At 39.2% G+C, this 17545-nt stretch overlaps 1 protein-coding gene across 1 annotated transcript in view; it reads right to left on the bottom strand.

Moving 5' to 3' along the window:
• Positions 1-17545, bottom strand: part of GRM3 (glutamate metabotropic receptor 3) — a 108844-nt gene that overhangs the window by 41172 nt on the left and 50127 nt on the right. Inside the window, exon 2 of the mRNA XM_085326005.1 lies at positions 5832-6438. Within this exon, the coding sequence (XP_085182131.1) occupies positions 5832-6329 (498 nt within the window). The 5' untranslated portion in view covers positions 6330-6438. The remainder of the gene's footprint in view (positions 1-5831; positions 6439-17545) is intronic.

Raw genomic sequence — 17545 nt, 5'->3', positions numbered from 1 at the left:
TTTAATCAAGGAACTAAGCCAGAAGATGTGAAGTTATGTAGCAATCCCAGACTAGCTTGTACTCATCTCTAATGTTTTGACTTTTTGCAGGGCTAAAGCGGTGGCTGTCACTGGCTTTCTGTCTCTTTAGGATTGAGAGAGCTGTTTATCAGTATTTGTGAGTGCAGTTCTCTAACAACACTCCTTCCAGAAGGGAAATAACTCAGGAAAAAATGATACATTAGCAAACAAATAAAAATATCTTTTTTTTTAGAGGTGGGAGGGAAACACAGCAGTGTTTTCAGCCTTCTACTTCTGCTGAAAATTTTGGCAATGAAGCTGGGAAAATGTAGCTAAATGTTTATAGTGGACTCAATAGCAGTCACATCTAAAGAAGCAGTGTTGAACAGTGAAATAATTTCATCTAATAAATGAGTGTCATAAATTGCGAATACTGTCAGAATAACATCTGGGATTTCTGTGGAGGACCCAGGATCTTCTTTTTATATGTATGTTTTGCATAATCAAAAGTAAACCAAGAAGGATATACAAAGAAATATTGTACTGTAAGAGAAGTATTGATTTTTTTTTCCTGCAGGGATAAGCACAGTAAGTGCTSGTATATGTACTCTGCACCCATACAGCATTAACTATTGAGGGTAAATAAGCTAAGCCAGCACATTGATAAGAGAGCTGTACAAAAGACCTTGCTCTGCACAGGAGGAGTGTGACACTTCTCTGAGAATCGGTAAATCTGATTATAATGACTCATGTCACACTTGCACATGATGACATATGCCTTGAGAAAGGGGACTAAAACTGGGGTTGATGGTTCTGTGAGGATAAGACTCTGCTACTGGAGTTAAAAGACCCATCATTGTTAAACGTGGTTATTTAAGACGCATTAACTGCTGCCTAAGTCTTAGTCCAAAGGGGCAGAATGAGTATGGGTTATACCAAGATGTCCCTAACTAGTTCTTATGCTGGGCAACTTTCTCTTGTAATTACATTCTTTCTCATTTATAATGCARTAGGGCTCCTTCATTCTTGCCTGTAACCTCGTGGGTTACTTACCCAGCCCTATGTAACCACACMATTTCCCTTTGGCAATAGGAGCAAATGCTCATGTAGGAAAAACAAACAAACAAAACACTGCAAAGCAATCAGGAAACTGCTTGGGATTTTCAGAGAAGTCAACCAGATGGAGGTACCTACATTTCTTTGAAATCTCTAGGAAGCAAACATCTCATGCTGCTAGGGCAGTTTGAAAATCTCAATGTAATGGATGTTTAGTTTTTGAAAGCGGAATAGAAATGACAGGAACAAACAAGGACCTGGCTGGAGGGRCAGAAGAAAGAAATAGAGAACAGAGATGAAAGAAGGTGAGTTTGAAGGAGACATCAGGGAGTTCAATATGTATATGTGTAGCTTAAATGCTAGTGGCAGGTGGCTCATCTTGCAAAAAAGATCTTCTAATAAGGAGTTGGTTTAGTTTCACAGGCACGAAATCACCTGAGGCTGTTGTTGCACAGTTGAATGCAAAAGCTCCTCTACAAGCCTGGCACAAAGGGCATATGTGCTCTGTGGTCACCTGGGGACCCCGCAGCCCTCAGTACCATATCATCCTTATGTGTCTCCTGCCCATAATCCTGCTGGGTGTGTGCACCGTGGGAGAGAACCCCATACTCTATAAGAMTTTTCTGCATACAGTTCTTTGAAGAATTTTGCACTATTTTGATTGGTTTTGGAAGTCACAGGCTATTGTTAATGCCTCTTGTTGGAATATGGTTTATTTTTGGAGGAAGAAAATGTTGGTGATTAGCTTTCAGGCTCCATGAACTCTTGGCAGATTTGTGTGTCTGAAGAGAACTGACAGCTAGGAAAAGATTTTTGGTAAATGAGCACATTTTCTGAACTTCATACCAGATGGTCRTTCACATAGGAGAGAGAACTTATCTATCTACTGTTCTGATAACAGTAATGTACCTTTACACCTTTAAACATTTTCCCATGGTTGTTGCTACAGTTTGTTTCAGACCCAGCAAGGAATTCAACAGAAGAGAAATGGGCAGTGATTTCTAATCTGGCATTTTCTTCTGGATGAAGTTCAGTCCAAATTGGGAATCGTGACTGTGCTCTGTGGGTCTGCAGCACAGATGAAACTTTGCGTAGGGCTCAAACACTGCACCACCATCAATATAATGGATTTAGATAATGCAAAGCCCAGTCGACCTCAAAGAATGTCTAAATCTTTTTTCCAAGAAAGAGAGTCTGACTGCATGAATAGGTCCAGTTTTCAGAAATGGACAGGATTATGGGTGAAAAAAATCAGCACTTGGACAGCCACATCCCTACTTACAAATTCATATTCCTGACAGAGCTGAATTGAGTATTTTATACATAGCATTTGGATTAACTATGCAGGTGCTCTTATGTGCAAATGAGCGATCCTCTTTTTCTTATCCTTTTACAATGTCTATGAAGGTCCCCAAGGAAAATATGTTTGAAATTTCTGTTGCAAACTAGGTGACACTGAATAATATGGCTCAATAAAAGAAATAGAATCATAAAATAAAGTTCTCTGAACTCTGGAAAATTCATCTTCAAATCACAGATTCAGCTCAGATCAGAATTTTATAGCATGTAAAACACTTTTTAACACTTTTCCATTGACTGAGAAGCATGGTTTAGATTTTGAGGGATCAAGAGCTGTGCAGATTGGACCCACAGCTAATTTAAACACAGCATCTAAAAACCAATTATCCAGATCTTCATTAACGATAATAGCCTAGTCTGACCAGAAAATAATTAAGCATTCTACATTCTCTTGTTGTTTTTACTCTCTGTAAAAATTGCCTATTGCACATACTGACTCAGTGGGGAAGGTGTTCGTTGCTGATTTACCAGCAAATTCTTTTTTCCTTGGTGGAAGGATAATGAAAGAAGCAGAAATCTGACAGCAGGAGCATCATGAAATGATTTGGAAGACAGCTGTCCAGACGGAAATCTGCAGAGGGAGGGTGAAGGGAGGGGAAGAGGAGATATTGAAATACAACAGCAAATTCACAAAAAAAAAAAAAAAAAAAAAAACAGAAATAATTTCTTGTCTGAAGAGCCCAGCATGGTTTATTTTAAGACTGAGAAACTGTGCTGTGGACTTTATGATGTTTACAGCTCTCAGACAGAAGATAAGTACTTGTGAGGGCTACATCTAAATGTACCCAGCACCCTCAGTACTGTTTGAAAACATGGAGAACAGGGAGTGCTCAACCTCACACACACACTTTTTAAGGTGCTTTTATGTTCAGTGCCAGTGCAATTCCAATTGTTACAGGAGCATCTGTGTACAGGCAATTATCTCTGAATTTTAATTGTCTTTTTCTTTTTTTTCCTCCTGCACCAAAATTTGTGGCTTTAGTGCTTTGAAGTCCTTATCTTTTCATGTGTGATTCTGTAATTCCTATCATTCTCAGTAGGGATTTTCTCTTAAATCATAGATTATGTCTGGCTATCTTAACAAGATGAATAGAAAGATGGAATAACTTTATTAAACCTCTTCTAGATAACTTGGAAGCTAGAAGAAAGCTAGAAAAGAGAGCCTGGATAAGGGCTAACCCAATCTGTATCAAGGGAAAAGCATCAGATGAATAGTTCTTTTTTAGCTGGAAATATACTTCATGACACATGCAGTAATTTATGAGCCTATTTCTCTACTGTTTTGAGGAACTATATAAGACAGAACTGATGTATGAGCAACTATTGTCAACCACGAGGTAGTTATATTGAGTAATAATAGACATTACTGTTGTTTCAATATCCCTAATAAGCTGTGAAAGTCAGCTGATACACAAATATGTATACAGCTACATTGGCACTTGTCAATCTCCTGAATCAAAATAAAAACCTTCTAGCCAAGACTTCCARTTTCCAACTGACAGCTGCTACAACCCCAAGCTTTTGCAATTTGAGACATTGATATATATTATCACTGTACTGCATTCAGTCTCCCGCTTCAGATGCGGATTAAATCTTTCCTCAATGGGCACTAGAGACTGTGATCAAAAGAGTAGATTGACACATGTGTAAGGCCCCAGGACACTTTAGGAGCATGGTGTGGAGGACTACCTCAGGGATTCTGTGAAGGAAGGGATAGGTCTTCAGTACTAATTTACTATTACAGCCATTCCTTTTCGGTTATTTGCGGATTGAGAAACAGAGTGACCACAAAGGACCAAATATCAAACAAAGCCGCTGCCACCTGTCCACTGTTGGATAGTGCAAGCATATACTCTTTCTTCGTTAAAAAAAATGTCTCGACTTTAAGTTTCCTGCAGTTCTAGGAGTTGCAAGGTTTCCCTATAGAAATTTCTATTTTTTTCTAGTCTCTTCTTGAACACATAAAATTCTTAATGTCCACAAAATTCTGTCACAAGTGATACTGCCGTTTAACAACACAGTGTGAATAAACACCTTCATTTCTTTGATTTAAGCTTATCATTTGCTGCTTCTATTTGATGTGCCCATTGTTAGCCTGGAAGGAACAATGAATAATGATTTTCCTAATCCTCCCTTCATGTTACTCAAGATTTTATAGTTATCATTTCTCTGCTTAGAGGTCTCTTTTCCAGCCTTGAAACTTACTTGATCTTTGTGCTCTGAGAAATCAGAGCTRCACAACCAGTAAAGAGTATGTCTTGGTGTACCCTGCATGTGCTAGCGGGCCCACTGAAGGTCAAACATTGTAGGTCAAAACCATTTGCCCATATTGGGCAGCAGCTAGCTACTTTAGAATACGCACTAGCATAGAAATATCTAGGTTGGAGAGGAGAAATTCAGAATTTCTGTAGAAAAAAGAAGGCATATATGTTCTTTGTGTTCATTTAATGAAAAAAAAAGCCAAGTTTTATTGTAAATTTGTGAACATAGGAAACTAAGAATAAAAGAATCAACATTTATGTTTAGCCCCACAAAATTGAAAACGAGCATGTTAAAGAAGCATATTTTGAAGGATATATTGAACATTTAACCCRTCTGCAACCTGACACTATCACTGGCCATTAAACACTCTCCACCAGCTTACTGAGGTCGTTCCTTTAGAGCAATATTGTAAAACCAAAASCTGCAACTAGAATGTGTCATAGGGAGGAAGCAAGAGATACTGGAAGCAAGGAAAGATAGCAAATTTGGAATCCATTCAGAAACTGTACCTCCTGCATGTAATACTGGAGGTCTTGCTCTCAGAAGTCAGCAGAATAATTTTCACTGGATTCAGTAGGCTTTAAGTAGCAGCTAAATGCTTCAAATCGAGTTTGGGTCAAGTGTACTTTAAGTTTTCGGTTAGCATGCCACTTTTAYTTTATTTCAGTCTYGAAGTAGGATGAAGATATCTTCTTTTATTTTAAAACTTTGTTGTTTTCATGACAAAGAACATGTAAAYATGGCATGACAGGCATTAATTTATWCAGAAATATAGGTGGTATAAATTATATGATTCATGTGAAAGCAGAGGTCTGAATTTAGATTTGTAAAAGYCTCATGAAATTTTCAGATGTCCAATGAAACCCAAAACTCAAAATAAATACCAAGGTTTTTGRGAACTTCAAATAATCCAAGGGTTCGCCATGACCAGAGGAACTGGCCAGTTGGCACAGAGCTAAAATACAGTAGGTATTTTTAAGAATTAATCAAAATAATATAAAATCAGTAGATAGTTGTATGCTACATTAACCCCTAGGGTAAACTGATTGAACAGAGACTTACTTTTTGTCCATCCTGTATAACCAACATTTCTCTCAACAGGAATTACAGATGAATGATTCTCATCTAATGGAGTAACTATTGAAATGACTTACCTGTATGGAGACGCTGCTATAGGAACCACCAATGACGCCTGCAATGAGTAAGGGTAAATTTTCTTGAATGGCATAAGAGCCATCAGGGCACATATACTCTGTTTCATCCACTTTAGTCAAAGATGCCCTGACAAACTCCAGAGATTGTTCTAAAGCATATGTATCTCTGGAACACGTGTCCAAAATGTGAACTCCAAGTTTAATTCCTGGCAGTAAGTAGTTATCTCTGTTAATTTCATCGATGGCAAACAACATAGCCTCCAAGCGCTGGATGCCTCGGTCTTCATTGATTCTCCCACATTCTTCTATCCCGGTGCCTTTTTCATTGATTGGGAATAAACCACCTAGGACCAGGTCTCCTTCTATCTTAATCTCCTTTCTAACAAAGYTGTGGTCACTTAGGGAGAGGAAGACCCCTTTGGAAAACAAAGCTAGGGCAAGGACTTGGAGTCTAGTGAACATCTTCATTGGTCCTGTTTTAGCAGCTCTAAGAAACATTGGTGGTGGGAGCAAATGTGCTCTTCAGTGCTTCTGATCCATTGCCAGRTTTAAAGTGTTGTCCCACAAGCCAGTGAAGAGCAAGCCAACAAGACTATCCACTCGATCTCTAAAGAACAGATGAAAAGAATTAAAAAAGCAAAATGAAATGTGAACTGTTAGAGCATTTTTATCAATAAAACATTTTAKAGCAGTGCTAAAGGATTGTTGAACAGCATAGATCATAAGAAATACATTTGTCTGGCATTCTCATAGAGTTCCTTRTTTTACACGCTCCGTAACCAATTACTAGCTAAGCATCCACAATGCTCAAARACCACAGAAATCAGGAGACAAAGGAGAAACATTGTGTTACCAGGTGGGAACAGAAGGCTATGTCTATGTCAGAAAAGTAACCAGGCCATGTTATGGTTCATCCCATCTAATTGTTAACCTGATTGTAAAACCCTGGCATGATTTTGACCCAGGCCAACTAGACAGTGCCTCAGCATAGCTCATGGACAAGCAAGGGTCAGAGACCATTCCCAATAAACAGTTTGGACGTGGCCATGGTGTTTTGTCCATTTTTTTTTTACTGGTTGTCCTTGGTGGCAGAGAATGGTGTGTGGTCCATTTCAGTTATTAGTTTTGCAGTAGGGCAAAACACTTTCACTTTACTAAGAGACCCAACCAGCTTTGGTTATAATGTGGTTAGGCTGGAAATTGAACCTGGATCTCCRTCTTTCATCTTAATGACAAAACTATCCCTCCTTCAGGCACAAAAGTTTCTCCTGCAAGCAAATTAAGTCAAGAAAAAGATGAAAGTGAAAAAGAAGAGACGTGACAAGGGGGAATCTTGTACTTGATCCTTGCTTAGGGCATGAAAATGCCTGTGGTTGGACTTGCTCCTGTTAATGTTACTCATGGTTCAGTGCTTGGATCAAAGGGAGAACAGAACAGTGACATATCTATTTGGGATACAATTTTACTGCTGTTAAAGTCAAAGCATTTTGGTAATGACTTTAAAAGGAGAAATATCAAACTTCAGAGTTAAGATCATATTGTGAGCAATTTTGTGACTAAATTCATACACGCAAAGTCTACTAATACAATATAGAGGCATGATTTGCCTGCAAACTCCCTGTCAATGTCTCTTCAAATATAACAAAGTGGCTGCCTTGACCTCCAGCTTCTCAGATAAATCAAGTAGAGTAATATTTAAATAGATCACTTGAATAATTTATTTCTGTACTTACCTTTTACTTAACACAGCATATATTATGACTGTACTACAGGGTTATTTATAATTTAGAAATACTTAACACTAAGATATTGAAAGAAACAACAATTAAAATTTAACACTGAATGATGGATGAACATGCTTATTCCAAGGCAGTTGTTTATCCTGGTGCAATTTCAATGTTGCTATACCAAACTGTGGGAAAGAAYAGTATTTTATTCATATTTACTCCAGCATTGTTCTCTCATAAATTAGTAATGTGTCAGATTAGCAATGCTAAAGGTCTTTCTCTGCAATTGTAGTAATACATGTGTGTAATCTGAACTGCTGCCTGTCTTGGTAGATTTTTCCATTCAAAAATAGGTGATATGTCAATAGAAAACAAACTTCGTTATACCTCACTAATCTATAAACAATCCAATTTGTTGATCACATGTAGTTTATCAGCTAGTTCAAATAGCTGGGTAATATTAGGAGGACTAGTGAAATAACTGTATTCAACAATAATTTTGTGTCAAAATAATTTTGTGTTCCAAATATTATTCAAGCATATAAAGAGCGGATAAAATAATGAAAATATTCTGTTGCAAATAATTATCAGACCAAAGGATGGCATTTATGACTTTTTTGTAGATAATAATTCAATTAGACCTACTTCCATTGCTCTCATCATTAATCCACTGTCTGGATAAAAACAGGTCTTGAGATTTTTTTATGAAGTATATRTTCTGTTTACTTCTGTAGCTTCTGCCATCACCATATCTCCATAAATATATTTTCCATTGTAACATTGGTGTAATGTTTATTTTCCTTGTTTTACACTTGGGGAAAAAGAGGCACAGAAAGATGAAATGAGGTTCTTCAAAGAGTTTAGGTCCTGATYTGTATTCTCTTGGTGCTTACAGTTGACACCAGGCTTTGAGAAGKGCTCAGCTTCCCCTTAGGCATTAAAGACCACACTTTCAACAGTGCCCTGCATCCAATGGTTCTTGTTGAAACACTGGTTCTGAAAATCTTATTAAACAGGCTGATCTCTTTTCCAAGTCAGTTCCTGGATGATTTACCTAAGGTCATTAGCACAGACATGAATCAAACTTTGATCTTTTCATGGRCTTCTCCAAAACCTTATAGATAAATTAGCCTAATTTCCCATTGCTCCTTATGCCTTTTGTGTAGATTATTTTATAAGATGATATTAGAAATAGCCTTTTTTCAACAGTGCTTCAACACTACTAAGAGCAACTAACTTTACCCCAGAGAAGGCTAGTCACATGGAAGACTGTATCCTAAATGCTACAGAAGAAATGCCTAGRGCTATGATGGATTTATCACGAATCGTAAGAAGGCCATTCTGCTCATCCACCTGCCTCCTTCATAGGTGCTGCAGATGGTGTCACCATGCACCTTGCATCTCATATCTGTCTGAGGAATCTGTGTGTCTGTGATATCTCTGTAGTAAATGCTAGAAAGGAACTATGAACGCTTTCTACATTGCTCATAAAAATAGGATGTGTAAAGGGAATGAAAATGCTGTAGAGAGAATTGATTTTCTCTTCAAAGAATGATCTTGAAAAGGATTTCTACCTTTCATCACTTAAGCTTGTTGCAGTGGCTTTGCTAAGGGAAACAAGAGAGAATCAGTTACGGAACAGTAGATCATTAGTTCGAGCAGATGTCAAGGAGCCATCAGAGGAGGTGAAATCTGGCAATAGGCACCGTTGTTGCTCTCTTTTACTTCCTTGCTGCTACACATTGAGGATTGCTGGTCTAAAGGTGTCTGAGGCTGTTCAGGAGCTCTGTGAACGGATGAGGTGGTGACAACCCTGTCCATGCAGGAGAACAGAAACCACCCAGCCTCACAGTTCTTGCTGTGGGCTATGAGTTGCCCACAGGTGTGGGGTGACTGTCTTAGCCTCCTTGCTTTGATATCCCTACRAACCTCCGAGCTCTTCATAGAAATAAGCCCTGCTAGTCATCCAGGGACTTTCATCCTCATTTCTTTAATCTGAAAGTGTTTCTAAAATCAAAATAAAATACTAGGTTTCAAAAATGTAGAGAGATACTAGATACATAGGCTTGTGGTTTCCAGGAAAACGCAGTCATCCTATCTTGTTCAGCTTTGTTTATGAATGAGAGTTACCAAGAATGCAGTTTCAGTCACCAAATATTCTTCTCTCTGCAGGCTTGGTAGCTTTGCTCCCAGSTTGGTGTATTGCTGCCCTTGTAGGTGCTGCTTGTGGGCAGTGTCCTGCCAATGAAAACGTGTGTTAGGCACGGGTGGGTCAGTGGAGGCATATGAAGACTAGTTCATCAGAGAAAGCCCCCCCCCCCCCGTCCCAGCACTGTTAAGGAATGGTCCTTCCAGGAGCAACTGTTTGTCAGCTGGCCGTGTGACTTGTAAAAGGAGCTCTAAGAGGCAGATTCAGGTGTCTGGGAGAGCAGCATCACTATGGAGACGCCTGAACAGACAGCTTCAAGGTTTGAAGGGGGAATATTTAAAAGCAGTTAGCAAAGATGGGATAGGATCTCAGTTTCTCTCCTGTTTTCTCTGGTATGTACCTCCCACATGCTTTCTCCGTGGCTTACATAACTCCATATTATATATGAACACGTTGTACCTATTTCAAGCTAATACAGCCTATATCCTTCAATATGCTGAAGGCAGCACTCCAGAGTCGAGCTTTGCCATTTCCTGATGGAAATGATTTTACCATACTGACCAAGTCAATTTGGCTTTGCAGTATTCTCTCCTAAAAGTAAATTTCTGGGCTAGCATGTCCATGTTTCAAAAAGAAATGCCTGTTAATCAAATTGCAATTCTTTTGTTATTCCTCTTTACCGTGGCTTTTTTTATTTAATAGCTCCTTTAGCTCCCATTGTGCTAATATTGAAAATATATATACTTCGCTCCTATAGACTTTGGATCCCTGGTGGAAATAGATTTAAACCCTAGGAATAAAAGTGATCCAAATACTGAAATGAGAAAAAACAGACCAAAAGATACTGTTTTTCCCTGTTTGGATCAGAAGGCTTCCGCTAGCACTTCCTTAAGCTGAACTTTAGCCAGCAACGCTCAGCTTCTGAAACACTCTTTTGAAGCTCTGCATTCTGCCCGTTAGAGCCCCTTCAYTGTCCACCAGTGAAGGTCTGCAAGGGCAGGTTGTATCTACTGTTGGAACACACTGTCAGCACTTCCCTCRGAAAAAAACAACTTGTGTTAAGATAGCAGCTGTGTGGCTTCTGTTCACAGCGCCCTTGCCTCTTGGTCTGAAAACTCAAGAGTTTTGACGGATTATTTCTGTGCCTGTAAGAAATTGTCTACACTAATYCAGTGTTTCTTGGTGCAAGTTTGCTTATATACTAAGGATTTGCACAAAGTCTTACTTCCATGAACACAACAAGAATGAACAAGAAGATGTAGATTTCTGGATTTTCCATGTTTGGTATCCTGCTGACACTGTCTCAAAACTGAATCTCTTTTTTTTTGTGGCTTTCTTCCAGGACCGTACTCATCTGACTGTTCTGTGCTTCTGAGGCTTTTTTGCTTCCAGCTCATGTAGATACCAGTAGCTCCACCTGTCCTATCAGTTCAGGAATAAATTCTTGTGTCTTGGGCACTGTTGCCTATTTTTCCAGGTATTTTTCTATTTTTCTCCAAAAAGGAATGCAATTGCACCTTTCATTTAGCCTGACAGCTTTAAGGCAGAGTATGATTGTTCACAAGTCAGTGACAAATTTGCTGACACCTTCCACCAGAACAGCACCAATGCTTGACATTGGCAGCCTATCCAACAACCATAGACTTTCTAATTTTCCACTTATCAGACTAAGATTAGAACACAAAACCTTATGGAGAGCTGAGGCAACTTGGATTTTTTAACTGGAGATTAATTAGAAAATAGGACAATCTCCATGACTGGGCTAAAACTCTAGAAGTTTTCTCCCTCATTCCTACATCGGACAGTCCTAAATTCCCTCAGATTTGTTCACCCTTGCAGTATTTCACAGGACTCATCTGTTTACCCAGCTTCTTGTAAAAGGATGCGACAAGAGCTGGCGTGGGTGCTGGAGAAGATTATGTTTAGATTTGTTGTGGGTGGCTCCCTTTTTACATTCATAGATTTTTACTGCATTATTCAGGACTACAATGTGTTATTGTGGTRCCTGAAGCCATATGTCAACTTAGTATTTCCTACCACCCTTAAACTTTCTTTGGAAGAGGACTGTGCTCAACAGAAGGGCACAGGGGAGGTTGCCCACACCATTGCTCTTGTGGCATGTTGTGACATTGAAGTTAATAGYTCCGTCAATATATTGCCTACATGGATCCATCATCAGAGATGTATCTTTCACTGATCTCTTGCTGGGCCCTATAAGTCTTATGCTACGGAAGCACATTTCTAAAATAATTCCTATTTGGTGCACCTAATATAACAAGAACTGAAGCAGTTAAACGCCATAATGTCTTTCTGTCAGAGACCACGGATAACTTGCACAGCAGCATTGCTCATCCAACACTTTTGGCACATTTATATATGCTCTGCCAGAACTTGACCTCAATGCCTGATGAGAACTATACTGAAAGACTAGATGTCTCACTTCACTGGAAGAGAGTGATGGACAAGCTTGAGTCTCCTTACCAATTATAATTAGAGAAGTAGTCACCTCTGAAAGAGAAATCTTTTTTACAGAAACCCAGGCCTTAGAGTGTCAGATGTGTGCTATGTACCCAAATCGATCACATATTGATTCTGGGTAGCTCAAACTTGATAGCTCAAATCAGGAAGTAAAGAGAAGAAAAAAAAGTTGCAGAAAATGTGGCAAGGCACAGAAAAGCACCAAATTTCTTCCATGAAAATAGAGACATTTACATTTTGAAATGTTAACTAAGTGCTGACAAATAAATTCGCTGAAAATTTATTGGCTGCTACCTTTTTTTTTTCTCTCTCTCTTCGGGAAAAATGAGAAAAGTGACTTTATAGCTAGATGACTTCATGCCTTTCATTTCACCTTGGAGACCTATATAAGAAAAACATTAATTAATATAATTTTCGCTGACAGTAGCAGAAGAGTAGCAATTCTCATATTTTACTGTTTTTGTTCTTAATAGCAAATAAAAGGAAGAAAGATCAGTTGAAAAGCTATATTGGATATTTTCCTTATTAGACTTGTCTAACAGCCGTTTTATTCCAAATAAGGATGTCAGATTTTTATTAATTGCTTTTTTCATCTCAAAATGCAAAGTTCTTTGCAGACTGGTAACCTGCCAGAGAGATGAAAATAACCTTTGAGGYTGATCAGAAGTAACAGCTGCCCCCTTGCAACACAATTCCTTTCCTAATATCTAATTATTAGTGTCTTTTTCTTAAATTTGGAAACTGGAAGCCTCAGTTCAAATGACAGAAGTTCATCCCATGCCTGAGATGTTGTAGAAGAGTTGTAGATCTGCTTGAAAGCCCTAAAAATGTAAAAAGGAGCTCAAGACAAGAAATAACATACCATGTCAAAATAGGAGGAAATGTACTTCTTGAAATACAAACTTACATTCTGTTGTTTTAGAGTAAGAAAAAGAAAATCAGAACACTATTGCTGTTTATACTGGGTTAACATCAACAAGTGATAAGCTTTATGTTTTCTAAAATGTCAGTATGTAACAGATGCCCAGCTCTTGCCTCAAAGATCTATGRTATGTTCATCCTATTTCAAAAATAGAATTTAAAATGTTCAGAACATAGGAAAATGAAAGTTTCTGATATGATTCTCTTGAAGTTTCTAAATATTGAAGGGCTCTATAGATTAGAATGAGATCTATTAATTTAGCCCAGTGMGGAACAAGGAACCACTGGAGATTCCAGAACATTAATGGGATGTGGAAATATCAGTCTTTGCTGCTTGATAGATCACATCAATGCATTTGGCACTGGCTAAGTCCTTCTGTAGTGAGTTTGGTCTCGGCGGAGGGAGCTGCAATGAGCAGACCTCCAGAGCTAAAGCTCTGGGTCAGGTGGCTGTGTAGTCTCTTGGCTCATCAGAGAGTCTTCGGTACTTTGACAATAAGTGTATTCAAGTGTATTGAGAAGTGCAGTCGTGAGCCTGAGGCTTTTCACCATCTGGACAATTTGTGGTGTAATGATCTTGATGTAATGCAGGGTTAGACCTTTGCAAGTCTCACCATCTTCCTGTCTGTCTTTTTTGGATTGAACTGAATCCTACTGTTTTTTATCCATCTGCTTATTTCTTCCAGGCATTGGCAACAGCTGAAAGCACACCAACAGAGACAGCAATGAACGGACAAGTGCTGTCTGCTTATTGATTGCATGTTAGTCGACTTAGTCTCAGTCTTTTTGTGTGGTCCTAGAAAGACACAAAATAGGTAAGACTTTGGGGACAAAGGAGCAGTTRTCTTCTGTGACCTGTGGAGGTCACAGTAATTATTCCTGATAGCAGATGCCAGAATGACTTTGCCATGCTAAGATCAACAATGTCAAAAGCTTGGTGAGAAAGCTAATAGCATGAAGGTAGAGTTGTCTTGACTGAACTGAAACATGGTATTTTCAGCACCACATCATGTGATGCAACTTTTAGCTACGAGAAGAGTGTCTAGGGCTTTAATATCTGTGCTTAATGTGGGTGAAACTTTATGCAGTGAAGTTAACATCTTCTTAAGTCTAGTCCTCCAGGAAACATGAATTTTATCTTCAGAGAAGAGTTTGCCTTTCCCTTTTACTTGATTTCTAAGTATTCATTTCTTTTTTCCTTTCACATAGCTYATTTCTGTCTTGTGCTCACAATCACTTTTCAGTTCTCTGGAACATCTGTAGGACTTTTCTTGGGCCGGGTTCTCCCCAAAAGCTTCTSTTCATGCTCCAGCCAAGATGACCTGCATGTGCATTCTTGGCTCCATTTGGATGGCGTTGGTGCCAAATACTGGATTTCACTCTCACCACTGCTCTGCCAAGACATTTCCCTCGTGTTGAAGCAATAGACCCAAAATAAGGCTGAGMCACTGCATATGTGGACAGCGCAGTTCTATCCCACTATTGCTTCTGTTGAGATCTGGCTGCTAGCAGAGCCRGTGCTAGCAGAGTCAGAGGCCTTGGAAAGAAGCTAAGTGTGAGACACTTCACCTGTCCATCTCCACAGGGGATGACTTTTGCTGCCACCTAATTTGTTCTAATGGGCCTAACCTTGGCTTGGGGCCCCAAGTAGATGCATAAAAACCTTTCTGTGTGCCTTCCACACATACCACTTAGGTTAGGAGAAATAGAGCTGCTTTCTTGGAACAGCAAAGATGAGCAGTCTGCTGTGGACAAAGCCCCCTGCACAACTTCTTCTCACCCCAACATGACATAGTTACAAGTCAAATAAAAGCCTTCCCACRTCGGTGTTCCCAGCCCTGTCTGGTCTGACTGACAGAAGAGCTGAGCTATATTTTCCAGCTTGCCACACCAGTACAAAACACTCAGCTGGGAACTTTCCAAGTTAAGATGAAGACTTACTCCTGGTATCCCACATTTGTAATGTGGGGCAGTGTTTCTCCCTCAGGCATATTCACTAGAAGCTCTTAAGAGCTGGAGCTGTTGCATTGCCTGTGGCTGAACGTTGTGCTGTCCCTCATCACTGCCAACCATCTGCTGGTGAGATTCAGTCTGTCTAACCACAGACTTAATATATGATACCTTTTCAGGTACCCTTGACCTCCTCCAGAAAAATATCCTGCCTATCCTGATTGAGATATCTTAACAACAAAGACAGAAGGTGCCTCTGAAGACCTTCAAGGGCCTCTAAAGCCTTTCTACCAAAAACTTAGGCCCTTGCTTTAGCCAAAACAGTTCAGCTGGTATCCAAAACATAAGACTAAAGTAGGTGCCCAGCTACATGAAAAGGTTTCACCTACTGGTAATATGTCTTGCCACATTCTTGGCAATAGCAGAAACTGAATCAGATCAAAATGCAGAAAGWCTTTGCTCAGATTTGTGAAGAAAGGAAAGACTTCAAGTGTTTAGCAGTGGATTTTGACATTTTCCTGCTGATTTGTTTTAACATGAAAGGGTATAAATTTAACAACAGTAGCCTCTCACAGAATAATCACTTCCCMCTCACACATGGAGACACCAGCGCCCAGACTGGTAACTGTTTTATCACATGAATGCTACCTCCTGGCTATAGCATTCAGTGGAGTGTAAAATCACAATTAACAAAGCAAGTGTTTTGTAAGTGAGCAGAGACTGCTGCAAATTAYATCCTGCTATTAGCTGATTTTAGAACAACGCTGTTGAACAGCTTCATGATTACTGGGCTGTGGCGTGTATTAAAAAACCATTAATAAAACATAATTGATTGTGAATTGTGCTTATTGCCCTCATAGTTTTAATCACTAACCTCACAGAAGTTTACTGGAAACAAAAGCTGCCCTCAGCTATCTAGGAGAACTGGACTGTTCTAAAAATTTTAGGGAGTTTGATTCATAAAATCACAATACCCTGCTGAAAACTATGRGGTTTGCTGACTTAGAGTTCCTCCTTGTCTTTGTCTTTTCCAGCCAGCAGAAAAAGGTGTGAGACTGTCTTACCTCTGCCAGAAAGTACCACTGGGCCTTGATGAAAGCAGTATCTTCAGTCTTTTAGATCTGCCATTCACTTGACTTGCCCTTAGAAGCTGGTAATGTCACTGCTAGGGAATAGGAGCTGGCAGTTTCTATTTACTGAGAAACGAGCAATGGTAAAATGCTATACTTAGAAAATACAGCACACCCTTATTTATGTCTTTTTTACCCAAATTATTTTTAAATCTTAAACCATGTACCCTTACAGGAACCCAGTAATGCTTTGTTCTGATGCATGACCCTGGCTCATCTAATGGATGGACAGGTTTTGCCACAGTAGGTTTATGGCTACATTTTTYGAACTTGGATGCCCTGGTATGAATTTATGGACATAAAACTGGCCATTCACAATCAGCCTAATTTGGGACTTTGACAGCCTGCAGGTCTCAGTCAGTGATACAAACTGCCTGTTCTCCTGAATCACTTAATACTTTGGGACCTAAACCCAAAGCGAGCAAGGAATTCTCAAGCTAGGAATTCCCMAGGTGTTCAGTTTTAGATGCAGTCTAATACTGGTAAAGAGAGGGTGATATCTGACTCATTTATTAKCCAGATTTAGTCAGAGGGAGATTGGACTCTGCCAAAGGTCCCAGAGGAACACGCTCAAGTACGTGGGCTCAAGCATCTTGCCCTAAATGTTTCTCTTTAGGTATTTAAACTCATGAGTTTTCAAACAGTTTTCTCACTACACAGCRAAGTGGCATAAAGTGAGAAATAAAACCCAGGAGCTCTGACTCTGTTCTGCTGTAACCACCAGAAACACCAGCACAGAATGCAGAAACATCTTAGAAGAGATGTTAAAATGATGTAATGTACTATCTGCACAGTTTATTGTCTTTTTAGCAATGTGTGGCAAATAATTTAGTATAAACATTGGGAATAGTTTGTTGAAAATCATTTCCCACTAAAGAACYAGTAAAAAGGTTTTTTGAAAAAACAAACCAATGAAAACTGATTTTTCCTGTTTCTGCAAAGACCTATCACACACAGAGAATAACAAACATGCCTCAAATTGACTAAGAAAGTGAATTCTACTGGTATGAAACCAAATTCAGGCTGGTCACTACTCACTCTCATTTCTTTTTCTAATCTCTTTGTAGGTAAAGGTGTATCCTGGAGCAAACACCTCAGGACTGCAATGGGCTGCTTCTTTTTCATATTCCCTGTCCACTCCTCAAACCTGATTTAAGCAAATTCTTTGGCTTCCTTCATTTGGCCCCACAGCACTGTATGTATGAATATACGTTTTTAAGTGAGGAGCCAGAACCTCACATCCCCAATATGCTCACTGCATTTTCTGGCTGTAAATGGCCATTGCTATGGCAACAACTGCTTAACTCAAAATTTAGAGAGGCACTTAGCACAAATTATAAAAGAAGAGCTACAACTGCA

Source organism: Rhea americana, unplaced genomic scaffold, assembly GCF_003343005.1.
Source record: "Rhea americana isolate MKP2758 unplaced genomic scaffold, rheAme1 scaffold_1, whole genome shotgun sequence".
NCBI lineage: Eukaryota > Metazoa > Chordata > Aves > Rheiformes > Rheidae > Rhea > Rhea americana.
Note: the sequence above shows the minus strand (reverse complement) of the source record. Positions and strands in the feature narration are given on the sequence as shown.